This window comes from Galleria mellonella, unplaced genomic scaffold (genome assembly GCF_026898425.1).
Source record: "Galleria mellonella isolate WM207_F2 unplaced genomic scaffold, CSIRO_AGI_GalMel_v1 utg332, whole genome shotgun sequence".
In the NCBI taxonomy this organism is placed as follows: Eukaryota; Metazoa; Arthropoda; class Insecta; order Lepidoptera; family Pyralidae; genus Galleria; species Galleria mellonella.
Window position 1 is genome coordinate 1117045 of NW_026442080.1, and position 15696 is coordinate 1132740.

The window sequence follows — 15696 nt, forward strand, 5'->3', positions numbered from 1 at the left end:
ACAGCCTTCCTCATAAATTTAGGCCGATTTACGATCTGCCATCCCGCGAAATAACGACTCCCGGTGCCATCTGAGCCTTAATGCGGACAGTGAGTGCATCTTTATTTATTTTTACCCAATTTCCGAAGAGATGAGGGTAAGGGAAAATCATTTTTAGCTATGTATAAACGGATGAATTAAAGATTTATTGGCAACGTACAAAACAAAATGCAGATGTAAATTGTATTGTAATTTTTTTTATATCTGTTATATCAGACATTAATTGTCCACTATTGAACATAGGTCTTTCCCATAAGGGGAGTTTTGCTAGTAGATGCAATGCTCGGCAGGCTGATTGGTAACTGCAGTTAGCCTCTGGTGATGTTTTAAGAGGGATACTGCTGCCCATTCCTGAATCATTAAGTCTACACATGGATATAAATCAAGGTAATCCGTTAAGTAAGCATCATTACAAGTCATTATGCACTGTTTACATTGTTCTTTCAAACATATTCCTAAGAATTTTGAATCATTATTATTTTTCAATTTAACCTTACGACTGTTCACTGCTGAACATACGCCTTCCCCAGAAGAGGAGCTTTGACAGTAGTTGTTGTCATGCTTGGTAGGTGGGTTGGCAACCACAGTTAGGCTTTGGTGCTGTTTTAGGAGGGATGATGCCTCTCGCTCAACCATTAAGTTTCCTTAGTCGCTTCTCATGACAGGAAAGGAAGGGGTGGCCTATTCTATGCCGGGACCACATGGCAACGGCATTTATATTATTTATATTTAATTATGTATATATAAATTAACTATGCATAATATGCATACAGATACTTTATGTGTTTCGATATATATAAATCTTTAGGACTAAATGGCTATAGAATTTTCATCAATATCATTGGTCTTAACTCTGAGAATACCATAGCGGATAATGACGATTGCATAAAATAAATATTGCGGCTATAATTTTTTATATTTGTTTCCCATTATTCATGAGTATTTGTTTCTCATAAATAATTTCATCTACAATCCAATTAATAGGTTGTCAGGAAGAGATCGCTCTTAGCGATAAGAGCGCCCATTGTTTTCTCAGTGTAATATTTTATTATAATTGTTTGTATGTATAATAAGTTTACTAGTAATTCTATGGAGGAAACAATAAAGAGTATCTATCTAATATACAGGTTGTACGAGTATATTTATATTATTGAACAAATATTAGTGAATAATTATTATTTATTGTATAAATGTTTTATAAACATTATAAAATGCCCATCCATGCAGATTTCTCAGCTTGTTGTTTTCCACTTCTCAGAAATACTAGTAAAAATTAATAGCATCTAAATAATATGCTAGGAATAGTTACTGCAACGTTTGGATAAAGAATACTATAACTTTTTGAATTTGTTTCTCATTATTCATGAGTATTTGTTTCTCATTAATAATTTCATTATCAATCTAATTAATATACAAGTTGTATGGGTATATTAACAATATTGAATAATTAATGACAATAATAAACATGATAAAATGCTTATCCATGCGGATTTCTCAGCTTATTGTGTTCCACTTCTCAGAAATACTAGTAAATGTTAATAACGTCCAAATATTATGTTAGGAATAGTTACTGCAGCGTTTAGTTAACGAACGGTTTATTGATCTTAGGAACTTATAACGAGAGCGGACTGAGTCAGCGATAAAATTGTTCACTGGATATGTGTGTTGACTGTCACATGATATTTCTTTTACAAGTAAATAGTATGACTGTGCAATAATCATTTGATACATGTTTATTATTAATATTATTTCAGCCGTTAACTGTCCACTGCTGGACGTAAGCCTTTCCCATAAGGGGAGTTTTGCCAGTAGTTGCCACGCTTAGTATTAGGGTTGGCAACCGCAGTTAAGTTTCGGTAATGTTTAAAGAGAGCCGATCCTGCCCTTTCCTTGACTATTGTTTCTTCTTACGACACTTACGAGAAAGGAATGAATAGCCCATCCTACGCCGGGATCATACGAATGACTAATTATTATGCTGTAGTGTCCCTGACACTACAGCATAATGCTGAGCATACGCCTCATTTTGCATGTATTGCGACGCACGCACACACACACTCATTTTTGATGAAATTGTTATAATACGAATCGTTTTATTTTTCTTTTTTAATTTTATATATTTTTTTTTATAAATATTTTTTTGTGTTGTTTCTTTATTATAATTCTTAATATATGGTTTTTTTTTAACCCCTGTGTGGGTGCCGTCGCATATTTCTTGTAAAATAAAGTTTTTTTTTCTTTCTTTCTTTCTAATTTATAACTATTTATTATGTGTTAAAAGATATAAATATTATTTTTTAATTGCTCAATTTAAAGAAATAATTATTTGTTAGTAAAAAATCTGTATTAATTTTATTAATTAATCTCTATAAGCCTTGTTTTAAGAGGGACGCTGCTGCCCATCCCTAGCTCTCCCTTAGTCGACTCTTACGACACCCACGGGAAAGGAAGGGGTGGCTTATTCTATGCCGGAACCATACGGCGATACCACTTACTAATAAGCGATAAACATATATGTTTATTACGGTTCCGATCCAGTTTCGCAGAAGGTAGATTTTTCGATAATACTATATATAGCCTGTTACTATTTGATAATGTAGCTTTTTATAGGTGAAAGAAATTTTCAAATATTTTGAGTAATTTTTGAGTTTGTCATACGTAAATAAAAACACAGCCGATTTTTTATCAGGTGGGTCGTCAGCTTGTTTGCTATATCATTATAAAAAAAAAACACTTTTTTAATTTTTTAAAATTAAATGAACGCCAAGTTATTATAAACATATTATTATACGAAACAAAAGAAAATAACCAACAAACCCGGATATTAATTTTATCTTTTTCGATTTTTTAATCAGTAATATTTTTATATTGTCATTTATCCTTCCCAATCATCCATCCCATTCATACCTGCATTCCATATGTTTCTAACGTGGTTCATTTTGCTTGTTTCTTTATTGCAGCCAGGTTATTTCGGGCATCATTTAGAGCTGTTTCCCTGCCATGGAATTGGGCACCCATTCCATTCCCGTTGATGTTGTAAGAGGTGACTATAGAAATTTAATGGTCGGGGGATGAACAAATGCAGGATGTTGATGATGAAAGTGTTCCTTTTAAAACATTGGAAGTGACTGTGGTTGCCAATCCGCCTGCCAAGCGTGGCAACTACTAGTAAAACCTTTCTTATGGAGAAGGCCTATGTTCAGCACTGAACAGTTAATGGCTGATATGATGATGATGATGATGAATAGAAGACTAAACAATATTTTTTTAAAGATTTTGTCTATCTGTCTGTAGGTTTATACCTCCATCACATAAAAACTATTATACAAAATCGAATGAAATTTCCACTGATATATTTATAAAGGTATAATTTCAAAATTGGTGTATGTTTTATATTGATCTGCTTTCTAGAAATGACCTAAGTACTTAGTTTTGATACTTCTGAAATCCAGAAGTACGAAGTAGCGGACAAAATACTATATATATATTAATAAATTAATAATTTCACATAACAAGCGTACGAATTAAATTGTCTGCGGGTTAATCCAAACATCCACGCAAACCAGCGTATTGCATTGATCCTGAAATAACGCGAGGCAAATTTCACCGTGAATACCCAACGCTATGCGATTATCTGCGAGTTCACGTCAGCGAGGATTTAGATAATCCCGGTTGGAGGTACGAAAACGCTGAGCCAACTTCACGTGGGCTGAAAAGCGAGCCAACTCCAAGGTGGGAGTACTGGCTCTTTGGAATATAACGGACAATGACTCTATTATTAACAAGCCTGTTTTGTAATATGTAAATCTGTGATAACAACTTTTGTGTATACATGACAGTACTTGAAATCATTATGTCGTAAGGGTTTTTTTGATGAGTGAAAATGGTATGGTAACCCCGCCTGCGCTAACGGGATACGCTGGCGGAGCACCAGTGAAGGGTGATAGATGAGAATGAAAACAGGCCAGTTAGCCCATCATGATGAATTCATCAGGAATTAACCATGATAGTTTCCAGTGAGAACCAGTGAGAACGAGGAGGTCGACCTTGTTGGGTATATTACTAACAATCCCTTTCCCCCTATGTCGTAAGAGTTGGTAACTCACGAATGATTCCTCGTGTTTTTTTTAGGGGTCTAAGATGCATCGCCGTATGGGAACCACAGAATAGAATATGCATAGAATAGGTCATTCCTTCTTTACCCGTAAGTGTCTTAAAAGTCGATTAAGGGAGGGCGAGGAATGGATAGCTCCGTTCCTTTTAAAGCATCTCCAAAGTCTAACAGCGATTACCAGTCCGCCTGCCAAACGTGGCAACTACTGGCAACCCCCCCCCCCCCAGGATAGGATGCGAATGAAATATATATAAGTGATCAAAGAAAGTAATGATCATTATAATTATTAAAAATCTTTATTTTACGGCCTTGTTATACATTTAAAAAATGCTTAATCCCATTTTAGAGGCGCTTGTAAATTCAAGGCGTCGTTTCCTTTAAGTTTTTTTCGATAAAACCTAATTTAATTATGTTGAATAAGAAAATTTAATATTCTGGAACTTTTGGGTCATGATGTCGGTACCATCCTTATTGTGTGACATCAAAGTGATTTTATTTGCTTTATTTCTAAGTAAATATAGGCGACGTAAAGTCTAGTTGGCATAGGTCATCGTCCAAGACTTCGCAAGTTTAGGTTTTGAATTGTGCTCAGAGGAATTGTTCAATATGATGCCCACAGCTGCTTTCTACCATTATACGGCTCGCCATCGACAGGGAGTTCATCCTCATGTCCTACAGCCCCAATGGTCGCGTACTGCGCGGTTTCAGAGATGTTTCCTCCCACGAACACTCAGGTTGTGGAATCAGCTCCCTGCCGGGGTTTTCCCAAGAGACTCCAGCATGGGGTTCTTCAAAAAGGGGATAAAAAAGTTTCTTCAGGGTCAGCAACGCACGCTGAGGTATTACCTCTGGTATTGCAGGTGTTCATAGGCTACGGTAACCACTTACCATCAGGTGAGCCGTATGCTTGTTTGCCACCTTAGTAGTATAAAAAAACCTCGCGCTTTGTTTTTTCTAAATTTATAGCTAAAGCCGCAATTTTTTTAGCCATCTTTTTAAAAAACCAAACTGTCGCGCATAAAATGCATCTTCAATCTACATTCAATCTAGAACTTGTCCAGCCATTGTATATATCATGTGTTTAGGTTAAACCTTGCAAATGATTCTTCAACAAAAATTGTTAGCCTATGTCTATAATCATCATCATCATCATTTCAGTCATTAACTGTCCACTGCTGGACATAAGCCTTCTCCATAAGGGGTTTATTGTTTGTTTGTTGAATATTTATATCTATAATAAGTTTTACTATTGTAATCTTTTGATGGAAACAATAAAGAGTCTCTATTTATCTATAAGGCAAGTTTTGACATTAGTTGTCACGTTTGGCAGGCGGGTTAGCGACCGCAGTTAGGCCTTGTAAGAGTGACACTGCTGCCCATCCCTCGACTATGTCTATAATGATAACATTAAATATGTTATGATTTTGTATAAAGACCTATAGGAGTTTTTAAGATACTTAGAACGGCAAACAAGCAGTTGCCATTTTCCATCAGATGGCTCACTTGACTGACTGTTACCTATAATTATAAACAGTACCATGGACATAACAGAATATACCCATGGTATCCCTTATATGTCACTTGAAGACTATGGTAATGTTTTATAGAAGCGATAGTTGTAATAGTATTTATGATTCTAAAAAACGTTTCCCATTGTGCATAAATTAAAATATAAGCCAATTTTAACTAGTTTTACTGTTAGTATTTTATAATTATTAAATAAATAAACAAACAAAAGAAGGAACTAACGAATGAATAAACAAAGAAATGATAACTCTATCAATTATGAACAAAAATTTATTTTTCTTTATTTGAAACGAAATTTCATCAATATCGGCTCAGTAGTTAGTTGTTTTTTTAAATAAAATAACAGCTTTAGCGACGTCTGAAGTTGTTTTTTGTTTTGTAAAATAAAATCTATTATTATAATTAAAATCACTGTTTTAGTTTTTTTTTTCCGATCTAAAATACAGCTAGATTCTTAACAAATCTATCCCAATATAAATAACTTCTTACAGCAACTAATATAATTTTAATTAATTGTTAACTTACGTTATATAGCAAACTTATAGTGGTTATTAAATGACGCTGTCATGCTGTAGACAAGAAACTAATAAGAATAATTTACCTAACACTATGTTAATGTTTATTTACTTATGGTATTTCGATATGGCGAGTGTCTCCAAAAGTCATTCTGAAGCCACTTGAAGTAGTACAGAGGACGATTCTAAAAGTTTCAACTTTTCGACTATTAGTATATCCTACAAAATAATTGTATAAATCATGCGAAATATTAATAATTCACCAACTCTTTATATTTACCAGCGTGCTTAAGCCAAATGGAATATGACCCACAATTATTAATAAAATGTAAAACATACTCTATCTGTAAGCAAACATGTAAATTTGGAACAATCTTTTCACAAAGATTCTATTGATTCTTGGGTCCGTATATGTACAACAAGGTGAACAAGAAGCTGTCCATCTACTCTAGAAAAAATAACCAATTGGCTACTAACATTGCTGTATGATCAATGTGGAAGTTTGTTATTAATTCTAAAATAAACCTTAATCCAAAACTCCAAACTAAAACACTATATAAAACACCGTCTCATGTGCACGAGCACACACACACACACACACACACACACACACACACACACAGAGAGAGAGAGAGAGAGAGAGAGAAACATGCACTCATCATGCACACACGCACGCACACATACACATTCACTACGTAGGGAGAGGTATACAGAAATAGGTAAACATATTCTTCACACATTCGTCTCTAAAATAAAAATACCAAAAATACTTACCTCACAATAACTGTATTGATATAATAATTAGATCTACAATAATGTACTCGTAATGTAAGACCCTGGAGAGAGCCTGGAGTACTGTAGTACAGGTTTCGACCTAAATCAGATTCCAGACTCTTACAAGAAATAATATTTTTTAAACGAAATCCTAAATAGTTATATACTGTATAGTATTCCTTATGGGTGATAAATAAAGATTTATTATATATTATTATTACTGTATTTATAAGAGAAACGCAAAATAAATGAAATGAAACCGCACTTTACCCAACGAGGTATAATATGTCACGAACTACTAAGAGAGAACGTAATGCAGTAGTTTAGCTGTAGTATCTTTTAGTGGCTTTTGCCCGTTGTAGACTGTAGAATTGTATATTATTTTATATGAAACTAGCTTTTATCCTCGACTTCGATCGCGTAACTGGGATATGTTTATTGACCGGGAAAAAGTATGTAAAAACTATGTATATTTTTACATACTTTTAGTATTATTGCTATATATAATTACTTACTATTGTAATCTTTTGGAGGAAACAATAAAGAGTATCTATCTATCTATCTATCTATATAGTATATGCTATTCAGTATTTCATCTACCAATAATAATGTCTCACAAAATAATCCGATTCATCGGATGTGTCAATTCTATAACAAAATTAGCGAAAAATTCGACTTTCATTAGAGTACTATTAGGTTTAAGAGGTCGTTGTATAGTTTTGAGATGGAATAAGTTTGGATCATAACTCTAATCAGTAATGTAATGTACATCTATAAAAGTGACATAACATTTATATCTAACTTACTGTTAAACGATGTTTACAATGTAAGGTTGGCAAACTGCGTACTGATAAAATTTGTATTGTTTTCTTTTGGTACATTTCCATTTGCAAACTGTTATTGTAACTTATAACAGATAAACAAATAAATAAATAAATCATAATTTAAATTGCGAAGATAAATAGAACGCCACAATGGAATTTCTCATCTTATATATTTTTTTTATCTGTCATTATAAGTTTATTCGTCTAAAGTTAAATAGTTTTATAAGCAATGCAAAAAAGTTTTATGTTGCGAACATAAAAAATGAATTACAAAAGCTCCCAAACAAAAACAAAAATATAGGTAATCAAGCAAGTAACTTCGATATCTTATAAAACAAAAAGATATCACTTATTTTACCAATCAATATCTAATGTTGACATATATTTTATTTTATAAGCAATATATTACGTTAAAGAAGAAGATATTATTTTTCGTAATCCTTTAATTAAATAGATGACCAATATTTATATCAGTAATTCGTTTTTAAAAACTATATAGCTGTTAGTAATCTCTAGCCCATATAAACGTATATACCAAGTTTTAAACTAATGGTTAAAATATTTAGATATCTATATATTTATATAATATACAATATAATATACTTTATTATTCAGACTACAATTTGGTCCATTTTGTTAGTAACAATTTTCTTACAAACTATGTTAGTAAAAAAAAAAGCAAATTTAATTAAGCAGTTCACTCAGATGTGACCCACCCGACTAGATCAGCATCTGAATGAAATGCCCAATTATGGGCGAATTATTTATATATGTGACGGGAAATTAATGAACTCACTGTGTTTTGCCACGTACCAGACGAGATGATGTAATACTAAGTGCCAAATGCCCCCTTAAGAAGAGTTCCGAATGAATTCGAAACAATTGTGGGAAACGGCATGTTATGAGATGTGTTAAAAGGGACGCTGCTGCCCATCGCTTGTTTTCCCTTAGTCGCTTCTTACGATATCTACAGAAAAGGAAGGAGTGGTCTATTTTACGTCGGGACAACATGGCAGACAATTTTATATATAAAAACTAAATTATTCTTTTCAAGAGCATTCTAACAATATGCCCCCAGTGTATATGCTTACCGCACAAATATGGCCGTTCGCCTATCTAGTTATTTAAGATAGAAGCCTCAAAATTTTAAAAGATATAACAATGGCGTCAGGAACTTCGACTTTACTCATAATTTATTTAAACAGTTGTCGTTTAAATTGGTGACGGTGGTGAAGAAATTTATTTATCTGAGTATTTGAAAATATGCAATTTATAATAAACAATAAAAATAATTTACTTTAAAAAAAAAATATAATACCTACTATTTTTATCAGGACCGTTCCTGAAGGCAGTCTATAATAGGAAGGCCAATAAATATATATATATATATATATATATATATATATATATATATATATATATATATATATATATATATATATATATATATATATATATATATATATATTTAAAAATTTGAAATGAATGTAATAAATTCGTTACTTCTTTATCATCCCTTCTGTCGAATTTTGCGTGGTATTGAAAATTGAATATAAAGAATTTTATGTGCCTATTTCCACCTATGGTTTTTTTAATAGAGTGACAGTGGAACGCTGATGTGTTTGTGAAGCCAGCACCAGTGAGAGATGAAAATAAAGGCAGGTCAGTTGGCCCATTGTGACGATCAGGAATTAACCACGATGGTTTTCAGGAGGAAAGGGGGAAAAAATGGTGTAGAGGTCGCGCGTAGATGGTGTTACCTATTTCATTCTATTTTAATCATAAAAAAATTGGTTATTGCAGGCAATTATATTTTTGCTCGTAGTTTTTTCATGAAACTTAGAATGGCAAACAAGCTGACGAAATCGAAAGTGGTAACCGTCGCCTATAGACATAAACAACACCTCGGACGACACTGAATACACTGTTATATCTAAAGTACCCCTTATGTGTTTCCATTCCTGAGAATCATCACGCAGGTCTTATACATATTTTCCACTGTTGCTATAAAAAAAGAACATATTTTGAGAAATTGCTGCGCAAAATAGCAAGGTTAGACACTTTGCCGATACCTTATCTGTTGCGAGACAATTTTATTCCGAATGTGGGCAATAAAAATCTCATTCGGCTTGATAACGGGAAATATTATACCATAAATCAGAATTTGAAAGTTTCTGACTGTAAAAACTTTTATACAAGATATAGAATCGTGTTCACGATACGTACGGCCTACGAAATGTTTCACAACTTTCGTATGAAATATTTCGCGCAAGATAAAGATGGCTCGGAATGAAATTTGTGCCCTTCAAGAAGTTCTACATTTCATGGTTTCGCAGAATACATGAGATATGTTTACTGTGAAAACAAAAAGTGTCTCTGAAACAAAACATAACCAGAATGTGCTCTCAGCAAAAAGATACGCTAATAATTCAGCTGTTTACCGGTTTGTGACGTTCTAACTTCATTACTTAATTTATTATTAGACTAGCTGTTTCCCGTTGCGTTACCCGCTTTTAACTATGTAGTTCTCGTATATCATTCCCATTGGAACTTTTCATAAATCTGGCCTTATATTTTATTATGCACTTAAATGATTATAACGTACCTAATACCTTCAGAAGGGGGTAAGGGATTGACAGTAATGGGGAGGTAAGTCCCCATTGATATCAATATAATCTATCAGGTCGACCTTCACGCGGTTCCCCCTGGAAACCATCGTGACTAATTTATCGTTGAATTCGTCACGATGGGCTAACTGACTTGCCTTTTCATCCTCTCCGATCATAAATTGTATGTGTAAACTTAAGTCTATTTCTTTTTTGTTTGAAAATTGGTCCAATATTGTACACCGCTCTACCCGCTGACGTTGATGCTCCTTTCCACTTTAGGTGTTGCTCGAAGAGAAGTATTTTAGAGTTAAACTCGCATTTGTATATTTATTTACTTCTGTCACATTTTTATGTATTATCAGTGTGTTAAGTATAAGTAAAATACTTATATATATACATGTTTTGGCTATATGTATTTAAATTGAGTAATTATAGATGAGCATAAGGTCAATGTCAGGTCTCGTGAAGAATTTATGAAGAATTAACTAGATAGTTTCTAGTTAGGACCACGTGGACGTTTACCTAAAAAGGTACTTACAACGAGGTCATTCAATTGGGACTAATTTATTACTAATCAGATAGTATTATATTGTTACTTTCTATTTGTCAACGCGATCTACCATATGTATTAATATATTGCATCTGTTCAAATTATGTGTTTATTAAAGTACATAATTATATTAGACATAAGAAAGTATGGTAAGGTATAAATGTATCTGTAGTAATATACTTGCTTTTTAAATATTGGTATATCTTTTCAGTAGTGATCATATATACTTCACCAGAATCTGGAATACAAAATTAATATCGGAATATCAACTATATATAATCGAGCAAAGGGTAATGAAAGAGAACATATATTTAGTGAATTTATTAAAAAATACCTACTACACGTCAGTGTTCGAATTTACCAGGAAATATCAAAGTTCTGGATTGGATCCCCCAACCAGAATTTCTTAATAAGTTATTTGAACATTTCGATAATAATATTTTATGTTTATGACTGAAATTATCCTTCTGTATATCTTCTTCTTTACCCATCCCCGAAAACCTTCTTCCTTTTCCCTTAATCATTTCTTCCATACCAGAGACCATAAAAAAGTGCATTCCCAAGTAGCTGGTCATAAAAGCAAAATCTAAAACATTATGCAATATGAATAAAATCATATTAGCTGACCCCAGATAATTGGTGTAAGGGCAGAAAAATGATGATGATGTTCATGATAAAAATTAAATAAGATGGTAGTACCATAATGGTCCTACCTTCTTCGTGTAACGATAGAGTAAGTACACAGTCCTTACTAAAATTATAAACGTGAAAGTGGATGGAATAACACAATCAGACATCATGAAATTTGGTATAAACGTACTATATAGAATGGAGAAGGATAATATAAAAGAAAAAATAGAAGAAAGCCACCTTTATCCTGATTAATATCAATTCCAAACGAAGTTGCGGATAAAAGCTAGTACGTCATAATTTCTTTTCATTCTCAATACATATTAAAAGATGACCAAGAGAAACTCGAAATCCAAACCACCTGACCAGAATGATATAACCCTACTACCATGTTTATGAAAACTTATCATTATGTATACATAATATACAAAAAAGTTCAAAAAGTAAAAAAGTGAAAATAAAATTATAAATTTTATTCAGGGCATTCCAATGTCAAGCTGTTCATCACTCAAGGAGGCATACACTCTACACATGAAGCTATAGCCGCTGAAGTTCCATTAGTCGCGATACCAATATTAGGAGATCAATTTTACAACGTAGAAAAATGTACATGTCATAAAATCGGCGAAGTGATTAATATACAAACAGCTACAGTTGAGCTATTTAAAAAAATAATCGAAGTCGTCTTAAAGGATGAAAGGTAAATTACTAATGTTATCGTTTTTGGTTGAAATTCAACTAACTGTTGATCAAGACATGTATGTATGTATTTATGTATGTTACCATAGAAGCCCGTATATTGATAAATCTTAGATTACGCCAGTAAAACTTAAGATTACCAATATGAGTTGATAAATGTAAGGATTATATTTTTGGACCTGTCAGGATACCAAACGTAAGTTTACCTGGTTTATATTTCTGAGAACAAGTTCGAGCACAACGTTCTAAACATGTGTTAAATTTGTGACTACTTTTTGACATTTAGAAATTTAGATTTGTTTTTTTTTTTTTATTTTTGGATTTCTACACTTGCAAATATCATATTGAAACATGTTTAGTTCGTGGTTTTCATACTCGTAATCCAAAAGGTAGGCTAGGTTTAGTGAATGTCCTTAAAATATTTTTTCTTATATATAAAATCCTTACATTTACCAACTCGTGTTGGTAAATTCTAAAATTTACTGCTAAAACGTAAGATTTAATAACGCGCTGGGTTTTAATATAATATATACAAATCATCTTTTCGTAAAAAATAACTCTAAATGACACCAAAGACGAATCTTTTGTGTCATTTTGTCATATTTTTCGTCAAAAACTAATGAATGATTGATTTATTGACACATCATTGTACTAATAGAAATAATAAATAAAGTACATTATAATGAGAAGTGATACAAAAGACGGTCTTATCGCTAAACAATCTCTTCCAGATGACCTTTTCGCAGAGGACATTGAGAAAAAAAGACAAAGAGAAATGATCAGAAAGTAAACTACTACACTACTACTACTACTAGTAAGAAACTAAACACACACACACACACACACACACACACACACACACACACACACACACACACACACACACACACACACACACACACACACACACACACACACACACACACACACACACACACACACACACACACACACACACACACACACACACACACACACACACACACACACACACACACACACACACACACACACTACTTACACATATATAGTAATTAATTATATTTCATCTGCATTACTCATAGAATGCTTAACAAAAAAACAACATAGATGTACTCATGAATTATTCTAAATGAAACGCATTGTAAATTTGATATTATGTCTAACAATACTTATCTCTGCTTAAAATAATATTATGCTATAATATAAATTAATTTATTAATATTTGTCTTAAGTCAATACTTTATGTGGTTGCTAATATGACCGGCAAATAATATTGCACATTAGGTGGGTAAACTGTTAATCGTGATTGTAAGTAAATAATATGATGCTACCCACATTTAACAATGTTGCACCAAAAGTAAATTGAACATTGCAAATGAGTGTATTTATGTTTTAGATTGTACCGTCTTATGTTAAGTCAAAGGAAGTTTTTAACTAACCACTGAGATACAGGTTCAGCCTAGTTCGGTGGCTAGTAGATGTAACTAGGTGTGAATTGTTATTAAATAAAGAATTATTATTATTATTATTATTATTATTATTATTATTATTAAACTGATCAAAGAGATCTCAATACTAACATTTAAAATAAACAGTGACACAGTCACGTGGGCTGTACATTGACGTAATTTCCTTGCCTACTTTTATTTACAAATCAGCTGAATTGAATATATACATATTGTAGTGCCGTCTAGTCTCGGCGTAGAAAGGACCACCCCTTCCTTTCCCATGGGTTTCGTAAGAGGCGACTAAGGGAATTTAAGGGTCAAGAAATGAGATGCAACACCCCATTTAAAACATCACCAAAACGTATGTGCGATTGCTAACCTGCCTAGGAAACGTGGGAAATAATTGAAAAATCCTTCGTGGGGGAGGCCTATGTTCAGCAGTGGACGATTAATGGCTGATATGATAATGATAATGATGATGATGATGTAAATCACTAAATAAATTAATAAATAAATAATAATTTATTTGCTCGAAATGTGGTACAAATGGTCTTAAATGGTAACAGAGCTACACATTTCGTCTTATCTAAAGGCATGCAAATTTTGTTTTAGCGCATGTTAGTTAGTTTTGTTAGTTAGTGGCTAACATTTTAGAGTAAAAATTTATCAAATACGTATATCTAATTAATTATTCTAAATACATATTAATTGTTATATTTAACTGTTTAATTATGTCAACGTTTAAAAATAGTCGATATTATAGTTATTAAGCATTAAAATTGTACATGTCATATTATGAATATTATTACATAAAGTGCATTCTTAGTGTAATCTACCATTCAGACTTACAAATTGTTTTATCGTGTAAAAACATTTTTCAATAAGCCAATTTCGTAGTTTTCTTCGGAAAATTTCAAAGGACATTTCACGAAATGACTGGGGTATCTTATTGTAAATTTTTATGCACATCACAAAACAATTGTTATGATAGAGGCTACTCTTACATATAGGTACTGAAGTATTAAAATACAAATTAACAGGAAGAAACGAAATCTTTATAGGCTTCACTAGGCGTAAACTACTAAACTGATTTTGATAAAGTTTTGCAAGCATATCCTTTAAGATATAAAAATGGTTTAAAAATGACGGAGTCATTAGATAATAAATATAAAAAAAATTACAACCAAATTGAGAACACCCTTCTTTTTGAAGTTCGTTGAAATTGCTTTGAAACTGAAACTACTCACTGCTGCTTTGTATGCTGTCAATTCCAATGTGCTTAGAGTCTAAAAAATGAGGCAGTATATTACACTGTTACACCAGCTAGTGTCATTATTATATTAAATTATCAGGTCCCTTTAAACAGGAATATTGAAAATTGATAAATTATTTCAGAAAATTCGTTCACAAAAACTTGTCAATTTTTAAAAACACTTCAATATTATCACATTTAATAATATATAGCAATAAGACCGTTGTTGCCTCTCATAGTTTTTTATTTTGATGAATTGTTTTTCTTTTTTACAGCTACCGGCATAACATCGGTAACCTGCGCAAGTGGTTGTCGGATCAACCTCAGCCATCACTAGAGCGCGCTGTGTGGTGGACGGAGCACGTGCTTTGATACGGCGCTGCTCACTTGCGCTCACCTGCCGCGAACATGTCTCACGCAGAATATTATGAAGTGGAACTATTTATAATTTTATTTATTATCGCATTAATATTTATTTCAATATTTGTTTTTATATTCAAATTAATTTTAACACCTTCATTTTTTTGTTTCTATTTTTATATTTTTATTGTCTTGCATCGAACTTTTCTTTTTATCATAGAAATATACTGTAACTTATTTAAGATATAAGAAATATACTACACTGTTTACTGTTTAAACAGAATGGCTGTTAATAATAAATTATATATATATATATATATTCCCCTTCCCTTTCTTCTTTCTTTATTAATTCATTAAATACTTTGTTATACAT

General features: G+C 32.3%; 1 protein-coding gene across 1 annotated transcript in view; it reads left to right on the forward strand.

The window, feature by feature from the left end:
* The window catches only part of LOC128201088 (UDP-glucuronosyltransferase 2A3-like), a 35718-nt gene extending 20383 nt beyond the window's left edge, over positions 1 to 15335 (forward strand). Inside the window, exons 2-3 of the mRNA XM_052896766.1 lie at positions 12063 to 12282; positions 15239 to 15335. Of these exons, the coding sequence (XP_052752726.1) occupies positions 12063 to 12282; positions 15239 to 15335 (317 nt within the window). The remainder of the gene's footprint in view (positions 1 to 12062; positions 12283 to 15238) is intronic.
* The last annotated feature ends 361 nt before the right edge of the window (positions 15336 to 15696 follow it).